The 22,742-nt window shown below is 44.3% G+C and overlaps 2 protein-coding genes and 1 long non-coding RNA gene across 3 annotated transcripts in view; 1 reads left to right on the top strand and 2 right to left on the bottom strand.

Annotated features, from left to right (window-relative positions):
* Nucleotides 1–1,838: 1,838 nt before the first annotated feature.
* LOC136640097 (uncharacterized) lies at nt 1,839–19,011 on the top strand. The gene is made up of 3 exons (XR_010793760.1): nt 1,839–1,927; nt 10,706–10,757; nt 16,637–19,011. It is a non-coding gene; the product is annotated as an uncharacterized lncRNA (long non-coding RNA).
* CFL2 (cofilin 2) lies at nt 4,772–8,528 on the bottom strand. The gene is made up of 4 exons (XM_066614915.1): nt 8,421–8,528; nt 6,082–6,389; nt 5,919–5,995; nt 4,772–5,698 (listed from the first exon to the last, which is right to left on the bottom strand). The coding sequence occupies exons 1-4, from the start codon at nt 8,421–8,423 to the stop codon at nt 5,586–5,588; spliced, it is 501 nt and encodes a 166-aa protein (XP_066471012.1). The 5' UTR covers nt 8,424–8,528; the 3' UTR covers nt 4,772–5,585.
* Nucleotides 9,581–22,742, bottom strand: part of BAZ1A (bromodomain adjacent to zinc finger domain 1A) — a 45,430-nt gene continuing 32,268 nt past the window's right edge. The window contains exons 19-27 of the mRNA XM_066614927.1: nt 22,088–22,251; nt 21,767–21,921; nt 21,369–21,517; nt 18,728–18,975; nt 18,429–18,652; nt 16,604–17,091; nt 14,081–14,223; nt 12,144–12,231; nt 9,581–10,519 (exon numbers count right to left, since the gene is read on the bottom strand). Coding sequence (XP_066471024.1) covers nt 10,329–10,519; nt 12,144–12,231; nt 14,081–14,223; nt 16,604–17,091; nt 18,429–18,652; nt 18,728–18,975; nt 21,369–21,517; nt 21,767–21,921; nt 22,088–22,251 — 1,850 coding nt within the window. The 3' untranslated portion in view covers nt 9,581–10,328. The remainder of the gene's footprint in view (nt 10,520–12,143; nt 12,232–14,080; nt 14,224–16,603; nt 17,092–18,428; nt 18,653–18,727; nt 18,976–21,368; nt 21,518–21,766; nt 21,922–22,087; nt 22,252–22,742) is intronic.

The raw sequence follows: 22,742 nt of genomic DNA, 5'->3' as shown, positions 1-22,742 counted from the left end.
GCCCTGCTGGATCAGGCCAAATATCCTAGTCGAGCTTCCTGTAGCTCACAGTGGGCCACACAAAGTGGAATTCCCTTTATTATGCTCCTCTTGCCTCAGAACTCTGTTGCCAAAGTCATTTACTGGTTTTCACATCATAAGAATAGCCCCGCTGGATCAGGCCAAGGGCCCATCTAGTCCAGTTTCCTGTATCTCACAGTGGCCCACCAAATGCCTGAGCTCACAAGACAACAGACACAACCTGTGGCCTGGTGCCCTCCCCTGCATCTGGCAATCAGAGGCAGCCTGCCTCTAAAATCAAGAGCTTGCACATACCTACTATGACTTGTAACCTGTAATGAACTTCTCCTCCAGAAATTTGTCCAATCCCCTCTTAAAGGCATCCAGGCAAGATGCCATAACTACTTCTTGTGGCAAAGAGTTCCACAAAATAATTACACTCTGGGTAAAGAAATATTTTCTTCTGTCTGTCCTAACTCTCCCAACACTCAGCTTTCATGGATGTCCCTTGGTTCTGGTGTTTTGTGAGAGGGAAGAGCGTCTATCTACTCTGTTCATCCCCTGCATGATTGTGTATGTCTCAATCAATCATATTCCCCCTCAGGTGCCTCTTTTCTAGACTGAACAGGCCCAAACGCTGTAGCCTTCCCTCATAGGGAAGGTGCATCCAACATGAACACCATGTCCTTACCTATAAAGACTTCCATCATCTTGCCTCACTTGTTCCTTCTTATTTCAAGACATATCCCTGTGGGCCATCATTGTTCCTCTAACTTCTGTTACTGTTCTTATCATCTCGACTCCTTTCCAACAATGAAATCCATGCTTCCGTGTGTCCATTTATGCCTGAACTGCTTTTCAGAGTTCGTGTAGAGTACTACAATTCTTTTTTTTTTCAAATTTCCCCCAGGACTAGGGGTCCAATCCTGTAAAACTTTCCTGCGCCGATGCAGTCGCAGTGCAGCCTCAGGGTAAGGGGACAAATGTTCCCAATGCAACTGCACTGCAGTCCCACAATAAGAGAACAAATGTTCCCTTAACTTGAGGAGGCCTCTGTTACTGCCTCCCCCTTGCAGGATGCAGCACATGCCCAACTGGCATGGCTGCATCAACGCTGGAAAGTTGGATAGGATTGGGCCTTGAACATGTATCTCTGTGTTTAGTTGTACAGGTTGAGCCTACTTATCCTATCAGCCGATCTGGCTCCACCTGGATCCGTTCCTCAGACTTTGCCCAACCTGAATCCTCCAAAGGCAACTGGAACTGTGCTCTGGTCAGTTGCCTTTGAAGGGCCTAAGGGGCCAAAAACCAGGGATTTGCTTATGATCTGTTTTCAGTATTTCAGGGGGGAGGGGGTCTGAGAACAGATCCCCCCTGGATACCAAAGCCCCACCTGTAGTGGTTTTTACTTAAATGACTGCAGGGCGCCGATTAAGGTAAGAGATAAAGTGCACAGAAGTGTGTATTGCATCACATGCCCATTAGCCATCAGCTCTGGGAGGGCAGCTTCCCTTGGGCAGCTTGTGGGGGGGTGTATTTTCATCAGGACTGCCACACAGCAGTAAGGATTCCATCCCCGCATGCTGCAGTTCTGATCCTGGACTATCTCACACGCATAGTTGCCAGTTATGCAACACAAACACAGGTTCAAACTAAGTGTTTTAGCGTCAACAAATTTTCCAGTTTTCCACATAACCCTTTAGTCCAGTGTTTCTCAACGTCTGTCCCCTGCCGTACCATTTCGCATGGTACACCTCTTGGAAGTACCAGCAGAAGTAGCTGGCAATGTCATCATGAGTTACTTCCTTATTGGGAGGCCAGTTGCAATGCAACAAACACCAGTCAGAAGCTCAGGGCAGACAGGGGAGCTTTTTTGAGCTCTGCGGGGTCCTGCAAGTACCACCGGACACCACCTCAAGTATCACTGGTGAGAAACGCTGCTTTAGTCCTTATTCCCAACCACAAGCATGCTTAATACCGGTAACTGCACTTGCTCACAAGCACCCGTTATCCTTGCCTTTCTCACTTGTGCCCAGTATTTCCTTCTGTCTTTCTCTTCTTCTGTTATCCATTGTCCTCCACTGTAAAAATTTAACTCTTAAATTCTCAGCTCAGGAACCTGAGTGCTTATTCATGTTGCTCTGTAAAGCACGATGTAGTCTGATATTAGTAATGAGACAAATAAAAACACCTTTCACTAACCTTAAGTTAAACTTGTCAAGTTGAGAATCTGGTTTATTCAAAGCCAAATCCAGAGGTTTGCAATATCCAAAGTAATATACATTCCTTTCACTATGTAGCTTACAGCCCAATCCTATCCACACTTTCCTGGGAGTAAGCCCCATTGACTTACTTACAAATGGGACTTACTTTTGAGTGGACATGCATAGGATTGGGCTGTGAAGCTGCAACCCTATGCACACTTTCCTGTAAGACCTATTGAACACAATGAGACTTACTTCTGAGTAAACATGCATAGGATTGTGCCCTTAATTACATCTGAATTAAAGCAAGTAATTTCTGAGGGAAAACTGAAACGAAGCTTAAAGTCACATTAATTTTTTGATGAACCCAAAGTGTACCCAGTGTCAACTTACTATAGTGACAGTAGTAAAGGTGATTAAAGTCGCCCCTAACCTCAGCCTCACTTACTTTATTAGCTGTGTGTTTTCCTTTTAGAATTATCAACTCGTATGTTACATCTTCATGTTTTTAGTATTTAAACTAAAGGCCCAATCCTATCCAATTTTCCAGTACTAATGCAGTTGTATTACATAAGAACAGCCCCACTGGATCAGGCCATAGACCCATCTAGTCCATCTTCCTGTATCAACGGGGCATGCACTGCATCCTGTGGTGGTGGAGCAGTCACAGAGCCTCCTCACAGTAAGAAAATATTTGTTTCCTTTCCTTGGGGCTGCATCAGTGCTGATTGGGCCCTAAGACTGTTCACATTTTTAAAAGAACAGAATACATTTTTAAAAGAAAGGTGGTTTCTCTGAAGGCTTTCAGTACTACCATGAAAACATTTAACATTTCTTTATCAATAAAGTAACTGAAGCTGACCCCCCCCATGTCACATATACACAAGATGTTCAAACTGCGAAGCTCTCCTTCAATCTCTTAAGTCACAATGAGGCCTTCATCAGTTTGCATGACAGAAAACAACAGCTGACAGCCCATTTGGAACACACACCAGCTGTCTCTCGTTTGTTTTATTGTCCAAGCAGCAAGGTTCGTAGCTGCATTTCCAAAAGCAAGTTATAGTATGCTGGACTGGATCTCAAATCAGTAAGCAGGCTATAGAACTTTTGGATCAAACTGGTTATACAGGGTTCTCTGCTTCTATCAACATTTCACAGAAATCCACACGGAATTTCTGACTGAATTATACTCATTTTTAAACTAAATGTATTCTCCAATATTCAGTTCCAAAGCCCCAGACATCTGTTCAGTACAATTTGCACACACCAATTACATTACTGGCAGAGGATTACGGAAACTGAAAACCAGTGCTTTATACTGCAGATGGGCTAAAAATGGATCTGTACAGATTTTTTAAAAGTCATTTTGAAGTCTGAGTTTAAAGCATTTGAGTTTTCTCCAATAAAACATTTTAAGCACATTATAATTTTAGAATGGAACCAGTTCATCCCTAGACAAAATTAATGAGCAAATAGAAGACATTTGTACCAGTCAGGCTTTTACAGGCACACATGGCAGAATCTGAAACACACAGGACAAGGAACACTTCCCAAGTGTTTTTCTCCTGTAACTCAAATTTCTTTCTTCCCTCTACAAAACCCTAATGACTAGCAAGTCAATATTCTGCATGACTTAAATTCTGTAAGAGTTCAGTCGGTCTTTAAAAGCTATACATTTCACTTCTAGCAAGTCAGAGAACAGCTGAAAGCTTGAAATAGTTAAAGTTCTACAGGGAAACAATCTGAAAATTACGACATAGTTCAGTTTACAAACATGTTTACTATTGCTGCCTGTCCATTTCTTTCCCCGGACTGAGTAAAACATCAGCAAGTTAACATCCAATGAGCTTTACTTCTGCTCTCTACCACTTTCTCTTGAGAAATCCTAACAGTTTTCGGTTTCTCTCCTTTGATGAAAACATTCCTTGGAGTGGTATGTACACTTCAGCAGTGATTGGGTGCCTAGCAGAGTTCCTTTATGCATACCAGGAGAATCATGTCCAGTTTTGCCATTTGTGGAGAACTGATGACAAGATACAAAAGCATGTGTTTGCCATAAATAGCTCTGGCTAACGGAGGCCTGCTCGCACAGAGCAGATCAAATTCTCTATAAGGAGAGCTGCATTTGGCTCTTGGCCAAGTCATGTCCCTGATGCAAGACTTAGTAGCTATGAAAGCTTTCCCGTCCTGTTAGCACAAAAGTTAACTGGAGAGCAGTTGCCCTGTGGCTAGACAAAAGAAAGGGTATGTACGATCCTAAACACTTAAAGCAGCAAGAAGGGCTCAGTGACAATGCACTAGGTAGCTAATAATTTCTCTTCCCATGTACTGTGTTACAAGTACTAAGTTGCTGGCCTAACTGCCTTCTACCAATGGCAACATATTAAGATGAGCAGAGGTTCTGGGGGAATCTATCTCACCAATCGTGCTTACAGCAGGCTTAGAAATACAGAAAGACTCATTCCTGAAATTGAGTAGAATTGTCAAATATACGTGAAAAGTATTGCTGAAAAAAAACTTGCGCATGCATAGTTCAGTCTATGTTTTTCAATGAAAACAAGGGAACATTCTGTAATAAGCCACAAGTTTTATTGCAACGTGGCCAACAGATTTGATCTCAAAAACAGCGTTCCATTTAAGGCTCTTTTTATACAGAAATTGCCGTGATGACTGATGTTTTACAAAACATCTTTAATGTTTCAAGACTTGCATGGTAAACAGATAGTTCCTTCATTTGTTCAGTAGTGTACATTCAATGGAAAACAAAAAGGCATCGTAACAGCTACTTCATTTATAAAGATATGCCTGTAACAGGAATAAAGACTGAGGTCCTACAACAGTTTGATTACACAGTTACAGAAACTTAATTGGCATACCTGGGGGGTGGGGGAGAACCAAACATATTACAAAAAAAGTGCTTTAAATGCATAGTGTAATGTGCTTCCATGTCACAAATAAAAAAAGGCTTGTCAAGGCAGGTGAGGTGTATGAATGCACAAGAGCCTTGTGGAACTGCAATCAAGTGCAACGGTAATACTGAATAGAGTCTACCACTGGAAATACTGTCAAGGCGATCAGGTAGCTTAAACCTTTTGTTGCTTGGCTAGACTATTCACATTAACTATCACATTCATGGTACACGCTTGCAAAGAAAGCCCACATCAGTTTTGGCTACGAGTATGATGTGAAGGCATTCCTTGGATACTACATAAAACTATCGGGTTTAAAAACAGTCCAATGATGATCGCTTATAGACTGCTTAATGTAATGATGTCTCCTTCAGGTGGGCAGGGTCCAGGAGGGTGGGGCAAAAGGGACTAACGCTATTCCAATTGAACGAGCTGCAGAAATGGAAGCTCCAGGTGGCACTTCTCTGTCCTTTTATAAAGGTTTCCCTTCAAGTGAAACCACCACATTGCCACCTAGTTTCTCTCCCAGCGTTGAACGGTCTTTAATATCATCCAAACCATTTACTTGCCACTCATGTTTAATACCTGAAAAAAAAAAACACCACAAATGAACATAGACAGACATATTCAGTATTTCAGTTCCTGAAAGAACTCTGCATGGCCCTGCTGAGAAGTACCAGATATATGCCAACCTCTCACCCATTTAAGTAAATTAAGCAAGTTACTTGTCCAAAAGAAACGGTCACTAGTTCTGGCCAAACGACTTAACTGCAAAGCTGCCTGACAAGATGTTTTCTGCACGTACCTGTTAATTTCTTTTTAATGGCATCTTTAGAGCTTGCGTAGATCATCTTACTTTTTAGAGGGGCACTTTCTGGAGCCCTACAGATAGGGGGGAAAAGTTGTTATTCAACCCACGGAAGTTTGGAAACTAAATTATTTCAACAATAATCCTTTGTTTTACACACCAGAATAAAAACACCAGGTCTTCTTTTTTGGATTCCCTTGTTTCATATGTTGCATCATACAAAGCATATCGGCAATCATTCAGAGGTAACAGCTTCACAAAGGATGTGTAGGGGTCATCCACTGTGTCGCCAATGTCACCAACAAGTATCTGCTTTGATTCTTCTACAATTATTTGTTTTTTGTCATCACTTAAACAGAAAAGAACAGCTTTCTTCCTTTTTTTAATTTCTTCTGGCGTTGAAGATTTTCGTACTTTCATATCATTAAACACCTTGATAACTTCATCATTCACTGTTACTCCAGAAGCCTATAAAATAAAACAAAACAGCATTCACTAGAATAACTTTATTCTAAAAGCAAAGGAGTACTCAATAACATAAGGCACACTAAGAACTTAACCTGAAGTATGAGATAGGCAACGTAATTCTATACACGTTTAAAGCCAGTCCTAATGTGTTCAATGGGTCTTACAGGCATGCATGTAAAGGACTGCACCTTTAGAAGCAGAGTATTTTGTACATAGGCAGCTGTAAAAAGCCAATGCATTATATCCTAAGGAAGTTGAGATTCCTAATAAAACCAATGGGCCTCAACTTAGTCATAACTAACTCATGTCGTTGATTTCAACGGCGCTCAGTCGTGATCAGCTTCCTCAGGATACAACTCAGTATTTCTATTCTAACATAAGTAATTTGACTTATTTAAGGGATTTCCCCTTGAAACAATCAAATGCAACAGCAGTACAGTAGTTCATATCCAACTCAGTCATCATTCTAGTTCTGTGCAGTGATGTCAGCCTCGAGGAGCAAAAGAAATGCCTTCTGCATTGTGTCAGGTTTAAAGTTATGTATTGAAATTCCTAGATTTTATTTAATGCTGCCCTATAAATACTCCAATGAAGTCACTACATGAGAAAAGAATCAAAGACAGAGTGTACAATTCCTTCCAACAGTAAGTGAACTTCACAGAAGTGGAGCTTAAAAAGAATACAATTTGTCCAGCTGGGGTGGACGCGAGTGCTGTTTACACACGCTGCATCTTGGAAGCTGCTTTGCCCTGGGTTCATCCCACAATAGGCTGCTATAATATTTACAGGCCCACATTCAAGGGTTATACATTGGTAAAAGAGGTCTATCGCATCACCCCACCCATTCTTGTGGGTTTTTAGGCATTACAGCAATGCCATGGGGTGACCCCATGAGAAGCAGCCCCCGCGAGACTGCTGCGCTGTAACTGGCACCAGTTTGCTTTTTCTTCCGAACTGCTGTCATTATTTTCAAGGTCCTGCTTTTAGTTAACCACATCCTTTAAACGGGGAGGGGGGAGGAATTCAAAGCTTTTACTGCCCATCCAAGGCTGCCTGCCTGTGCTGCAGGAGAAAGAAGTGACAGCTGGAAGAAGCAGGTTCCTCAGGGTTCCTGCGTTTGCTTCTCACACTTGCATACAGGAGGTTCCACTTCAGGCTCCGAATCCAGTCGCTCCAGGCGCACAGACAGAGCCGGAGTCCCGCTTCTGGGACAGCAGTGGAAACAGCACAGGCCGGAGTGCCTGTGCCCCTGAGGCTCATCAGGAGGGCCACTGCCTGGCGTGCCTGTCCTGGGCTGCTGCAGCCGGTGGAGCAGCAGCAGCACAGGGCTGTGCGGTGAGGGGGAGGCAGATGAGGCGCTGCCGCATGTGAGGTGGGCGCTGAGGCAGAGCCTCCCACTGTGGGAGGTGCCCAGGCACACGCAGTCCACGCGCTCCGCGTGGCTCCACAGGGAGGCTCTGCCTCGCCCACCTGCCGGGCTTCCCGAGGGGCTGGGGGGGGCGCTGCCTCACCAGCCCCGCTGCGCACGAGCTGCGCCGCCCGGGCCCCTCTCGTGGTGGCGGCGGGAGACTCCGGCGCGGAGGCCGGAGCGCCCCCGCAGCTGTCGGCGCGACCCCCAGCCGGACGGCCCCGGAGGCAGAGCCGCGCCCTGCTCCTCCGCCGGGGCAGCGCCAGGGCGGAGCGGGCAGCAGGGGCGCGTCCCAGAGGAGCCGCGGAGGGCTGCACTGCCGCCCGGCCCGGCCCGGCCCGGCCCCTCCCGGGCCTGCTCGTGAGGGAAGCGAGTCCCTCGCAGGCGAGCGGGCCGGAGCGAGCCTCGGAGCCGCCCCCAGCCGGCGGCCTACTCGCGGGAGGCGGCGAGGCTCCCGGCAGGCCCTCCGCCGAGCCCGTCCTTTGTCTGCGCGGCGGGGGAGGGGCGCCGCCGCCCCTCGGAGGGGGGAGGGGAGCGGGGGGGCCCTTGTCCCGCGCGGCCCCGCCGCCCCCGGGGCGCTCGCACTGGGCTAAGATGGCCGCCTCGGGCCCCGCCGCCCTTACCATGGTGCCGGGTCCCCGTGGCGCTGCCTGCGACCTGAGGCTGCTGCCCGCGCTGAGGCGCTGACTGAGCAGACGGCGGGGCGGGGCCGGGCGGGGCGGAGCAGCTCCCACGTGCCGCGGCCCCGCCCACCGCCGCAGAGGCCGGCGCGGGGCGGAAAGGCCACGCCCCGATAGGGCGGGGCCAGTCCCTGCTGCCCACCCGCCCACGGGCAGCAGCAGCCGCAGGAAAAGAGGCTGAGCGGAAGGGCACTTGTTGAACAGGCAGGAGGCCCAGGCCCGCTGGAGCCAGTGGGAGCACAGCCGGGGCAGAGGACCAGGTCCTGCAGGGAGCCCCCCCCCGCTGGCAGCCTCTGCAGCACCTTTTTTGAAAGTGGCCTCCAAGCTTTGAATGGCTCAGCCCCCCCCCAGCTTTGAATGGCTCAGCCCCCCCCCCCAATCAACCAGGGTTGGGAGGAAGGGCAGCTCTAGAGTCCAGGAAGCCTCCTCTGCACAGCCGCGGGAGCAACAGACAGTTGAGAACAGAGCAGCCTTCCCAAGAGCCCATTGCTATGCCTGTCTACTCCTGTGTAAGTCCCACTAGAGTCAATGGAAAGTGTGGACCAGGCTGCACTGAGAGACACCTCCTGCTCCAGCCCAGCGCAGGGAATCCAGCAGCAAAAAGATCCCTGGAGGGCTATGCTTGGTGGAACTGCACAAGCCAAGAACACCAACAGCGGTTCGGGCTCCTGCTGCCAATTTCTGGCTTAAGGGCTGGAAAGAGCTTCCGGCACAAGCGATGTAGCTGTGCTGCAAGTCAGAGGATTGACAGGTGGCCCAACGGCTTCGCTCTGGCAACTGCCAGTCTGCAGGGGCCCAGCTTTAGCTTTTGAGTTCCCCAGATTTGAAATTACCCAAAATTCAGGGGAGAAAGTTATTTGGCACTTGGGGATCTGAATTTTAGAAAGTGGCATCAAGACCTTTTTGAGGTTTTCAGTGAAATTAAACAAAGAAGTCTTACTTTTGTGAAAGGCCCTTATTCTGCAGATGTCTCCAGGAACCCCCTGGTGAGAACCATCAGCCAGAGAATAGGATGGAAGATCAGATAAAAATCATTTTGGGAAATATCCAACCATCTACTCTCTTTCATCCAATAGGGTAACAAAATGGAAAGAAGCCATCAGTACTTTGAAAAATGCTTTATTTTATTCTTGCACTCAAGTTGTACAAATAAAACTTAGAAACTTCCAGAACTGTATTTTTTTCTGGGAGAACTGCCAGGCAGAGGGAGGGCAATTAACTGATCATTAGAGGTTTAAACATCACACACGCAAAAAAACAGGAAGTTAAGGAACTCTTTGTCCTCAAAAGTAAAAATTTTATAAATAGAAAACAAATTAACAAATCAATTGAATGCTAAATAAATATCTACTTAATAAAGTCAGACTGAATCTCTCCAACCAGCACTGGCACAGTAATTTAAAGGATATAAAATTGTACTTATTCACGTGTAGTGTCAAACACTTATGCTCAAGTGACTTCAGACATTTCACTTGTCTGCTGTATTGCAGATGATTTTATCCTAATTCGAGCCCTCACAATGTTACAGCTCCTACAAATCTAAATAATTTGACAATATCATTTGGTGCTGAAGAAAAATATTTCTGGCAAGACACAAAAATGGTCTTCAAAAGTACAAAATCTACTGTAAACCAGTACTGTATTCAATACACATCTATATTAGACATAGAACAAAAACTGTAGCAAAGGTAATCTTTCCTACATTCTCCTGAGTGCTTAATAAATTGAGAACATAGTGCAGGCCACACCTCCCAGGAGTGGCAGATGTTATTGCTTTCTATGGCTGCATGATTTAAGTGTTTCATTTTCAATGAAAACAGAGGATGCCTCCAAGTCCTTTAGAAGGAAGATTTAGATTCGGGATTTTTTGGCTGCTGGAGCAGCCAGGTCCACGTTATTAAACGTAAGAGGAAGTCCAAGCTTTTGAGCCTGAACATGGAAAAATGCCTGAAGTCTTGTTCCAGCTTTTGCTTCACTTGTACTGCGTGGGTTATACTCAAAGCAGTTTGAAAACATCAGTTCAACATCTTCAATGAATTCCGCTAGAAGAAAAAATAGAGAAAGTGTTGAGTGCACAAAATCTATAGATTATCCCCAATGCTATACAGTGGGCCACTAATAGTTCTAATAGTAATTCTAATAGTAATCTGCTCCAGAGACACAATTGTATTGTGAAAATACTGCAGTGTGAACCCAATAACACATTGTTTTTTGGTAATTCATTCCAGGCTCAGAAGTTTGAAGTTTCTGCCAGAGAACTAAGCCAGTTTCCTCTAAAAGGTAACTTAATGGTACCTACTGCGCACTTTAGAGGCCACGGTTATCAGTTTACACAATGTTGTAATTATAAAACACAAATTACAAGGCTGTGTCTTTTCCTCCATGCATGCAGCCACAATATTTAAAAAGCTGCTGTGGGCTGAGATGCTACCAATGGTTTGCATTTGCCTCACTGATTGGCTTATCCTCCACAAGGTCCTGTTGACAGCAATCTTGAGCCTACTGTAAAGTGAATAACTCACTGCAGTGGCATTCAGACTGGGGCTTCGCGAGCCTGAGGCCCTGGCCTCTTAAGGTTTTGCAGGAGCGCGATCACGCTACTTTCACTTCAAACCAGCTGGGGAGCCCTACAGGCACTCACTCAGGGCTCCCCACACCCCCAGGACAATGCTGCAGGGACTGGTCAGTGCATCCCAGTCCCTGCAGCCCCCCTGAGCGGCATGATCCTGGGTATCACATCGCTGCCTTCCCCCCGCCCCTGCTGCCTCCCTCCCCTCCCTTGCAATAACTTACTACACTTTTCAAACTCCCAGAGAGTTTGAAAACTGCAGACTTACTGTATAGTGAACCTTGTTTTACAATGGAGAGCTCACTGTAAAGCGATCTGACTGTAAAGTGAGAGTCCACTGTAGTTCCTAAATATTTAACAAAAAAGCCAACAGTGAAATTCCATTTGTGAGTGGAACCCAGTTGTGTGTGCTAGAAGTAAATTATGCTTAGCCTTGTGCTAATGCAATACCTTGAATACCTATTGCTGGTGGCCCAGGCCCTGAGCTCCTGTAATGAATTGGGAATTTTCCTCCACTGTATGGGAAGAAGGGAAACTATTATATTTAGCAACCACTTTTCAACAGAAAAAAGCTCTCCAAACAGTTAATATAACAAAGGAGTAAAACCTTGGTCACCTGTCCCAAAAGAGCTTCAAAGTCTAAAAAACAAGACACACACCAGCAAACAACCACTGAGAGGGATATACAGTCTAATCTTGGTATCCATGGGGTTCCATTTTTGGAACCCCTGAGGATGCCAAAAACTGTGGATAATGAAATTCACAGGCAGGGCTGCACCAGGGAGGTGGTCTGAGGTCCACATGTGGCCTGAGACCCGCACGTGGCCTTCACAATCCTCAGAAGACTTTGGAAGGCCTTGGAAGTTCACTTCCAGTTTTCAGAAAAACAGGAAGTGCATTTCTAAGGCCTCCTGGAGACCTTCTGAAGCTCAAGAGGTTGCGTGTGGCCTCTCTGAGCTTTGGAAGGCCTTAGAAGTACACTTCAGATTTTTTCCAGAAATGAGACACTATCTTAGGAATGTGAAGATGCTATGTAAATTGAACTGTGCTTAAAAAGGAATTATGTAAACAGAATTATTTCAGTATCCTTTACTTACATGCCAATTTGTATTCACATTTGTTTACTTTTTCACGGATTATGTTTAAGGCAATCGGTTTTTTGATGATATCATAGTAGTCTGGTACCTGAATTTCGGGTTTAAAAGGCAAACAATTATTATTGTTGTAAGAGTAACAATACAAAAGACCACTTCAAACAATTAAAAAAAATTCTGAATTTCAGGGCTAGTAAATTGCATAGTTTAAGAAGCATCATTTAGAAACTTATATTACTTTCAACCTGCCTAGTCAAGAAGGCAGCCTTTTATTGTTTGACTTCTAGTCTTTTTTGGCAAGCACAAAACTTTGGAGCAATGGTGGTAGATGTTTCACATATTCCTAGTCTGCCACCTCTTGAAAGACCAGTTTTTGAATTTCAAGCAAATAATTATGTCCAAATGAGCATTTTTTAAAATGTTCAAGCTTTACATTCAAGCAAGCCAATGAACTACTAACAAAGCAGAAAAGCACTGGACCACAAGTTCTTTTTTCACAGAAAAATGGCAACATTTCTGCACTGCAGAACTCAATAAAGGGTTTGCTATATTTTCCCCTACACAATCTTATGTGGATCTGCTCAGAAGTAAGCCTCATATGTTCAGTAGAACACCCATGTTAAGCATGTATAGGATTGCAGCCTTGATATTGTACAGTTTATAACACTTTCCACAATTTCTTGGTTTCACATCCAAATTAGTCTGTTTTACAATCCAACATTGTAAACATTAGTTTGTTTTACAATCCAACACCACATTGCTTACTTTTGAGACCCAAAAGAGCTCATTTATTAATTTACTACATTTTTCTGTAAGACTTCAAAGCAAATTAATATTTGTGCATCAAAACTGCCCTTTCTAGAGCACCATTATTTTAGTTTCTATTACATGTAAAGTGCTTATTTCATTATAATGGGCAAAATCTCTCATCAGTAGGATGTGAAGATTAACACAATATGCTAGAGAACAAGCAATCCAACAGTCCCACTAAGCTCCTATGGCAGCGAGTCCCAGGCCTCTTAAAAAAGGATATAGCCACATTCTTTCCTTCAAAGATGAACATATGTTTCATTTGTAACTCCCACTGGAACTTTGCCCTATAACTGCAGGATTTACCTTCATGACTTGGCCTAACCACAGCACTTCATGAAGGCAGATAAAACTGACACAAATTATTAAGTCAAAAAAGTTGAATAATTTTAATTCTGAAATGAAATAGCGCTACTTTTCTTGTGTCATTAACCATCTTCCATAGCACTCAAATACCTCCATGTTATCATAAATAGTACATTAGCCCAGGTATTCTATAAGATTTCCATCTTCTAATGTCATGAGTGAATGAAAACAAGGTTGTCTCCAAGGCATATCCTAACAGTAATTAGTCAAGTCAACCCACTTAATTCAGATAGCTCACGTACAGAGACCAAGTTTCAACTGCACATCTCTATTCTTACATTTAGGGCGCAATCCTACGCTGCACTGGAACAGGCAAGCCAAGAGGCTTGCGTTGTATCCAGCGCAGGATAGGAGCCCAAGGCAGATCAGTCAGAGGCAAGGGGAAACTTTTCCCCTTACCTCCAGGTTAGGTGCCTTTGCCCCAATGGGTCTCCTTGGACTTGCACCACCTCCTGAGATATTCTATAAGTGCTGGATCCCAGTCCCGCCTCCCGCTCCCCCCTGCCTGCCCACCCCCGGGATAACACAAGTCAAGCCGAGGAAGCTGGTGCAGAGGCTTATGTCAGCCTCCGGAGGTCAGCACACCTCTGAGTGCCAGCCTGACTTTCTCCTGAGGAACTTTGCAATGCTCCTGGGCTGGTGCAAGGGACTTGCACCGGTCCATGGGCGCCTCAGAATTGCACCCATAGTGACTGATTATCCCTGGATTTTAGTAAATGCCAATTCAAGTTCACTCTCTGCCATTCTAAGCTCAACCCAGTTACCTGAATTTTGGAGACTAGCTTCATAAAAGGCCAGCTGTCATCATGACGCACTAGTTCCACAACAAGCTGCTCAAAAGCAGACAACTCATGGACTCCACCCTGACGACCTGAACTCCGCCTATTCAGTGGCATTTGAGGAGGCTCTGGGGGAGGAAGAACAGCATCACAGAACTGCTCCATACACAATGCTGGCGTTAAACAATGCACAAGAACATACTATATGCCCCTAACCAAGTGCTACAGCCAAGGATGAGAAGTCCAAGGGAGGCTTACCTTCACCATTCAAAGTGTTCCCCCAAGGAAAAACACACCCACTGCATATGACAGTCAGAGACAATTTACAGAACTAGATACTTTGTGCATCTGAAATGGGGGAGGGGCATAACTAAGGGAAGAAAGACTTTTGACAATTAAAGTTTGGTACAAAGTAATGATACTTCCACGTCATCCAAAAGGGCTGGCTTCATTTAAGATAATGAAAAAGTTGATTCTCATTCAGGAAAAAGAACGGTGCGCTGGTATCTCATGCTGCTCACTAAACCAGGCACAAACACATCTCTTTTATGCACTCGCAGAATATACTGCAGACACCCGCCTATAAGTCAATCTCACTTAAGACAACAGCAGGTTTTGAGCCAAAAATCACAGAATTTTGTATGACCATCAGATAAGTCGGGGGGGGGGGAATGAGGGGGGTGTATAAATTTGTCTGATTTTATCTGAGGTCAGATCCTGAAAAATAACCTACCAGTAACTGTTACCAAGAACTGTACAGTCTCCAATTTATTTAAAATATCCTAAGATATTATATGTTTTATTCATTAACTTTTAAAATTCTGGTCTTCACAACATTTTTGTAAACACTATCAGCATAAGTGCAGTGTAAACAATATACCTGCAGAACCATTAATCAAATCCTTCTTTAAGGTGCCTGGTGTGTTAAGCTAGAGGCTCTACATATAACATGCAGCATAAAACACATAGCTGGGAGTGTGCAATTCAATTCACAGTGGAGAGACATGCAAGAAGGAATGAGCATGAGCAAGCACAACTACACACATTTGCAACCCTGTTTACTCAGAAGTAGACACCACTGCTTTCCATGGGTGTTATTCTTAAGTAATGGTGCACTTAATTGTAGCCTGGGATTTTGTTTCAGATGGGAATGAGGATTACATCCTGGTGCTTTAAAAACTAGACCTCTAAACTGAGGGGTGTGTGAAATTCTTACTTGCCAGGAATTGTTCTGAGGCAGCAGCAAAAAGAAAAAGAAAAGGAGGCATTTTATCTTCTTCTCCAAACTGGCAGGGAGTTGAAGGTACTTATGGGAGTTGTGAGAAGTACAGAGCTGCACTTCCATAGCAGCAACCCTTGTACAGACTACAATTTTCATAAGTGCCATAACTTCTCTTCCTGTTTAGAGATGAAGCTAAAATGGCTGCCTCTGAATACTGTAATTACTCATAAAAATTATCCTTTTTCCTCCACCTCAGTGTCCTGCTTCTCAGTCCAGTTCCACTACCCCCAGACAGCTGCTAAGTTTCCTATAAGTTTCCCAGAAGCTTCCTTTTTATTTACTGTATTGACCCTGACGCAGGTTTTCAGGGTCAATTTTTAAGCATGACTTTTGACATAGGGGAGCATATATGTGTGTGGTGGCTTCTCTGGGCATTAAAGCTAGTTTTGACTATTCCAGTCAGTTTCAAAATAAGCTTCCATCTTGGCTATTGGCTGAGGGTAGCGAAAGCAGAGCAGCAAAGTAATCTCAAAAAGATAAAACTGCAACCCAACTGAACCACTCCTCTATACTGGCGATCACTGGTCAGGCTAGGAAAGCCTCCCAGTGTATTGGTAGGAGCCACTCAATATTCTTCACCTTCTTGGTTCTCCAGCTAGCTCTTCTTCCTCCCCAGAAGGGCTTGACAAAATGGGAGATGGGCATGGAGGAAACAAAAGGAGCAGCCATGGACCTCCACAGCCCCAGGGCAAAGCTCTGCGATGGCGCCCTCCCATGCAGAAATCCACCTCCCCCACTCACCAGAGGCTCACAGAGCCTCGCATGACCTCCTTCCATGCCTGGGACACATCTGTGTTACCCAGCACTATAAACTGTGCTTCCGGCAAACTGGAAGCACAGTTTCCACCCCTGTCGGGAGCCTCAGAGGGGCTTCTGAGGGGTCCTAGCAGCTGGCGCCTGGGGCATTTGCCCCAGGGAAGTCTATGGCAGGCACGCAACTGAAAAGGAGTCTTGACCTACAGAAGCTGCAGGACTGTGATTGTGGCTCAGCAACACACAGTCAAACAGGACTCAATCTCTCTGTTTTAATGTTAACTATGCCGGGCAAGAGAGCCAACCATTCAGCTTTGCGTGTGCTGATGCTGCTTCATTGGGTCTGCAGGCATGCACAAGCAGAAGCAAAGAGGCTCTGCAATTGTTTCACCAGGTGCCTCAGATCTCCAGCATCCCCACAACCAGAGTCCATTCTATCATCAGTGTTGTTTTAAATCATGAATTCATCTTACCCACAGATTGTCGTTTCCGACCCCGCTTTTTAGGTGCACCATCCTGAGGAGAACCTTGCGTAGAAGAAATTGGAGGGATTTTCTGTGCCTCTGAGTCTGTAACGTTAACAATTCTGAAGCCCAGAGAGCTGCAAGGACTGCTTTCTGGTGTATTGTCTGCCGTCGCCCTACCTCTGCGTCGCCTCCGTGGACTGGTCAACTCTATGAAGGCATCTGCTTGCAACAAGCTTCGAGTCTGACGAGTCATGCGGCTGATAAGTCTTAAGGATTTTGCTACCGAGGGAGGAGCAGACTTGGTCTTCCTTATGCCCTTTCCAGTAGCTTTACGTGAAGATCCCGTTTGCTTTGGCGTATTCTGCTGACTCCTGGAACTGTATCTTCCAGGACCCTGCCGCTGACTGTACTGACCGGAGATGGAGGTGGCAAGTTTTGCTGTTGCTCTGGTTTTCAATGGAAGCTTTACCTGAGGTTTCCTTGATTTGGGTACACTGCAACCAGTCACATAGTGGTGTCACATAACATGACAGTTAACAGGTAACATCTTTACTCCCTCCATTCTTCAAAGGCAGAGGTTCTCAAACTAGGGTGCTGCAATGCCCCAGTCAGGAGAATTCTGCAGCTGCGCCCTTAAGGGGCAGGGTGACAGCAACTGCAGCAATGCATTTGGGATTATCATGATGCTGCTGGGGAGGGACAGGGTTTTTCCAACTTACCTGGGGGTCGCTATGGCTCTCTGGAGCATCAGGGGAGCCTGCAACCCCTTCTGCAGCCCTCCCAGCAGCTTCAAGGTGCTATTAAAAGGGGGAAAATCCCACTTCCTGTTTTCATTGTGAAACCAGACGCATGGGTTTTTCCCCCTCTTTACTGCACTATGAAGCTGCCAAGAGGCTTGCAGAGAGGGTCGCAGGCTCTCCAGAGAGCCATAGCGATCCCAAGTTGGAAAAATCCCCATCCCCCCCAGCATGATCATCCCGATTGTGTTGCTGCCCCCTTCCCTCCTCCGCAAACACTTACAGGTTTCCAAACTGCCAGGGAGAGTTTGAGAACCTCTGTTCAAAGGTGACAATTCAACACTGAGGTTCTGCCCAGTATGCACCATGTCAAGTTATATAATATTCAGCCCTTCTAATCACAGGCTGCAATGGGAGAACTGGAACTGGAGTTTCTATTAGCCTGCATGAATATATATCTTTCAGTACAAATCTTATGCATGTCTACTCAGAAGTAAGCTCTACTGAGTTCAATGGTACTTACTCCCAGGTAAGCTGATATAGGATTGCAATCTTATGCAACTCAGTGGGACTGGCATGTAGCCAACACAGACTATAAAGTTGCTTTTTGCCAATTTCACACTACTAATATTGACATCAAGTGCAACATTTTGCAACATTTCATATTTAGACAATATCTAAAAGATGAGAATTTTTTTAAGCAGGGATAACTGTTAACATACATTGTATCACAAGGAAAACATTCTGGGGAAATGTGAGTGGAACTCTAAAACAAGAGGGCTCTCAACAACAACAACAAAAAATCAGAGGAACTGCCAAAAATCAAAATTGACAAGACTGCAGAATGAACAAAGTCTTTAGCCTCCAGAGAAACAATGGCAAGGGACAACCTGCCTTATCATGGTAGGTAATTCTACGCGGCAATGGCAACTGCCAAGAAGGCCCCTTGCATGCAATTGCCAGTCAGACCTCAGGAGGGCAGTGGGTGTGCAAACTGCCCTCCATGTGGAGGTCAACGGGAAAGCCCTTGAAGGCATGAAAGTCCTAGGAAGTCCTATCTACTCTGAATAAGACTGAGCTGGCTCCCCGTTTACCTTTTTTCATCATCATCTTGATAATCAGAGTCATCATCCTCATACTCAGAATCTTCTTCCTCACTTTGTCCCTCTTCCTCATATGGTGTTTCATCTTCCTCCTCTTCCACCTGTTCTTCAGCCTCCTCATCACTTTCTAGAGAAGATCTCTGTCGGGACGAGAGGCGCCTGGAACGCTGCTTTGGTCGACATTCTGGGCAAAACCAGTCTCCATCAGGAACAGCCTAACAGAGGCAGCATGCATTAGTAACACACCACTATTTAGGCAAAAGATTAAAATAGGATCACACTCTGGTTACCTTGAGCTTTGGTCTGATACAGTAGATATGATAGCCTCGATCACAACCGTCGCAAAGCACCATGCTTTCAGCATCTCCTTTTTTCCTGCACATTTTGCAGCGAGCATTTAAAATAGATTTAGACCAGATTACACTACGCTCCAGTGTTGAGAGGTGAAGGAAAATTTGGGACAGGCTAGCTGAAGAAAGAAGCGATTCTTTCCAGCGGTCCAAGACTGTCTTGTGTGAACGTCCACCATCACTGGCATCTTGCAACAAAGGAATGAAAGCAGTTACACAACAACTCATGCTTCCTTATACCTTGAAACATCTGTGTTCTAGCAGTATACACAGATAAGTGCTACATAGTGTAGAATAACAGCCTTGTTGAACAGGAATCCAGTTGGCTTCTGCAACAGTAATTCCTGCCTTACCAACCTTTTAGAAATTTTTGGAAGTGTCAACATAAATGAAGTGAATGAACAAATGAAATGAAGTGGGCTAGTAGACAAAATCTCTCACCAAAAGCTAAATTAAGGCTGCAATCCTATACACACTTACATGGGTGTAAGTCCTATTGAACCCAACAGGGCTTATGTCTGAGTAGACATGCATAAGACTGAGCTTTCAGTCTCTGGATAAGGGGATAGGTCCTCTGGATCAGAAACTGGTCAATGAAATGGAGACAGAGTGTAGGAATAAGTGGACCGTGTTCACAGTGGAGGAAAACAGATAGGGGAAGTTCCTCTCAAGTATCAGTTCTGGGACTGGTACTATGAATAATCTGGAAGCAGGTGTGAGCAGAAAGGGAGACAAGTTTGTGAAGGACACCAAATTATTACAGATAAACTGACAGTGCAATCCTATGCCTGTTGATGCAGATGAACCTGCCTGTGTGCTCAATGGAATTCACTCCCATGTAAGAGCACAAAGGGTTGCAGCCAGAAGAGTCCCAACACAGCCTTGCCAAACTAGGTGAACAGACAATCCAAGACAAATGACATTCAAAAGTATAAAGGTTTGCACATGCAGTATAAAATCCTAAACTTTCACATATTCATCAACAGGGTTGGTGGAACACACCTCAGTTGGCTGCAACTTTCTAGAAAACAGGAAAAGCAACAACTCACTATCTTTATGCTGAAGAGGACCTCTTGTGGCTGAAATGCGTTCAGCAAATTGCAGTTTTTGCATTCTATTTCAATGTTTTAGCGAACCACAGCAGCTCTATTTTGAGAACTCAATGTGCTTTTAGAACTAGTGAAATTTTGGGTAAGTTGATTCCAGGTTTCTTTGTAACCATATAAAGGATTGATTTAATTTGTTTAAAGCCTCTAATAAGCTTGCTTTGCTTTTTAACTCTGACATCGTATACAAAATGTGCATGTGCTGAAAGCCAGCATGGTGTAGTAATTACAATGCTAGACCATGACCCAGAAGACCTAGAGTAAAATTTCTGCTCAGTGGCTTTGGGCCAGTCACTCACTCCTAACCCACCTCCAAGGGTTGTTGCAAAGATAAAAAGGTGGTAGGGGACAGGTGTGCTGCTCTGAACTCCTTGGAGGAAGGGCTGGGCAGGATAAAAATGCTGATGACAATAAATTATTATAATTTACCATCTTTCTGACTAGACTGATCTTCTCTCTTCCTCCTTTTATCCCTTTTTTGGTCTTTCTTATTTTTTTCTGCATCACCTAGTGTTAAATGTATATAGTTATTTCAAAGCATGGTTCTGAAATTCTGGGGAACATCACTGGCATGCTAACCCTATTTCCCCAAAATGAAGCAGATCATGTTGATATGGAGTGGGGCGGGGGGGGGGGGAATGCAGGCAGACAGACAGACAGACAGACAGACAGACACAAAAGAATGGGAAGGAAAACCAGCATGGGCAAAAACAGTGCCTTTGTTTCACTCTGCCTGCCCATACCATTTTTATTCTGCTATACTTTCAAATATTTTTTGCATACATTTATACTTTGGCCTCCATATCCAGAGTTCCATCACAATGCAAACTCATTGCAAAGAGGTACTAGGGAGGGGGTTACAGCTCAATGGTCAAGCACATGCTGTGCATGTAGAAGCCCTCTAGGTACAACCATGACCGAACCCTGCCTGAAAGCTACTGCCAGTCAAATCAGACTACACAGTGATTATTTCGATGAACCACTGGCCTGACTCAAGATAACACAGCTTTATACGTATTCGCACATATCAAGCACATATCAAGTGCATTTCTCAATCAGAGATAGCAGCAGAAACAGAAAGTACAACTACCATCTTCACTTCTTGATGTTAGCAACAGAGTCTGACTTACTCAGTACTTTGACGCATAGCACTTTGTCCAGCATGTACATTTTTACACCCAAATGGAAAAGAGAAGCAAATCTTGAGCCCACACATTGTTAACACCCATAATCCTATGACCTGTTTTTGTGGCCAGTGCTCATTACTATAATTTTGCTGCTGCAACTATTTGTTTAGTGTAATAGACAAGCCGCCTTGGGTGCCCTTCGGGGAGAAAAGCGGAATATTAAATAAATAAATAAATAAATAAATAAATAAATAAATAAATAAATAAAATAGACAGTTTGTCATAATTCCTTCAAACCTGGCATATTTGTGCCTTTGTGGGCACAGGGTTACAAAAGCAGGATCTCACCAAGTGGAGCTTTGAGGAATCTGCGTTCAATGCCTTGCTGTATTTGGAGCAGTGCAGATGCCAAGTGATGGACCACATTATTCACAGGCTGTGGGGTGCTTGTATTGGTTGAAGCAGTGCTTAGGGGTTCAGGTTTTAACCCAAGCAATCTAAAAGAAAAAATTATTTTTAAAGCATAATTTAAGTTATTAAATTTAAAGTATTAATTTTTTTCAGCGCAGAAAGCATAATGTGCCTACATCAGCACCATTAGGACATAGGAAAGCACCATTTCTGTTCTAATGAAACATTATCTTATCTAATTTTAATATAGAAATTTGCACTGATAGGCCACAAACATTTTAAACAAATGAAAAAGTCACTCCACTGTTAACTGAATATTATGTGTATTACATTACCTGTCTCTTGTAATAACTCTTGCTTGATCATCTGTGTCCATCTCTTCAATATCTCCAGTTACAGTTTTCATTACACCATTTTCTTTGTTCTCTTCATTCAGCAGTTCATACTGCCCATTTTCTAAGGCTATCCTCCAGCTTTGCCTGTCTGTTACCTGTAAACATAACAACAAATGTATTATGTTAACTCAGGCCTAACTCAGAAGAACCTGAAGGTGATTTTTAAAATTTGAGATTTCAAGCAAAAAAAAGAATTGAGCCCAGAGATTTTGTCCAGTCAATAAATTTAGCAGCTGTGAAAACACCTTTTCCATAAAATACCTTAATGGAGCCCAAAGTTCCTTGGTAGATTCTGTCTTCAATGTCCAAAAGAAAGTCGCGCAGTCTAAGTTCAAGCTGCTTCTCTGCAGATATGACAGCTGCATCATGTGCAGTCTGCATCCTTCCTCGTCCTGAATGCGGTTTGCTTTCATTTTGAGTTTTCTCTGTAATAAGAGTTGAAAATGAGCATGTGAACAATTAAAAGAGGCAGCTCCTTCAATCCAGGACTAAGAGTATCCATCCGAAATACATTTTCTAATTCATGTACTCAACAGCTTTCCTCTGAAAATACAGGTAGTTGTCACCAAGATCAAGTACTTATTTCACCTCAGAAAAAGAACAAGACATCACATTAATGATCAGGGGTGTCAAATGCATTTCCTACAGCAGGCCAAATGGCATTTGTGGCACCTACTGAGGACTGGAAGTGATGTCATTAAGCAGGAAGCGACATTATGCAGGTGATGACCAGAAATAAGCCCTTTTCTCTTAACTAGGAACTCATTAGCTGCAAATGACAAAAGAGAAAATAAGCAAATCTTGATCATATGTCAAGATATAGGAGAGCCCAACTGTCATTTGGGTTGCCCTTTTAACAGCACTATTTCCACTGAGTCGTATTTTCACAGCTCAGCAGCTGAGCAGGGCCTCAGAA

The sequence above is a fragment of the Tiliqua scincoides genome, chromosome 1, assembly GCF_035046505.1.
Source record: "Tiliqua scincoides isolate rTilSci1 chromosome 1, rTilSci1.hap2, whole genome shotgun sequence".
Taxonomy (NCBI): domain Eukaryota; kingdom Metazoa; phylum Chordata; class Lepidosauria; order Squamata; family Scincidae; genus Tiliqua; species Tiliqua scincoides.
The sequence above is the reverse complement of the archived record's forward strand: the minus strand, read 5'-3'. Positions and strand labels throughout refer to the sequence as shown.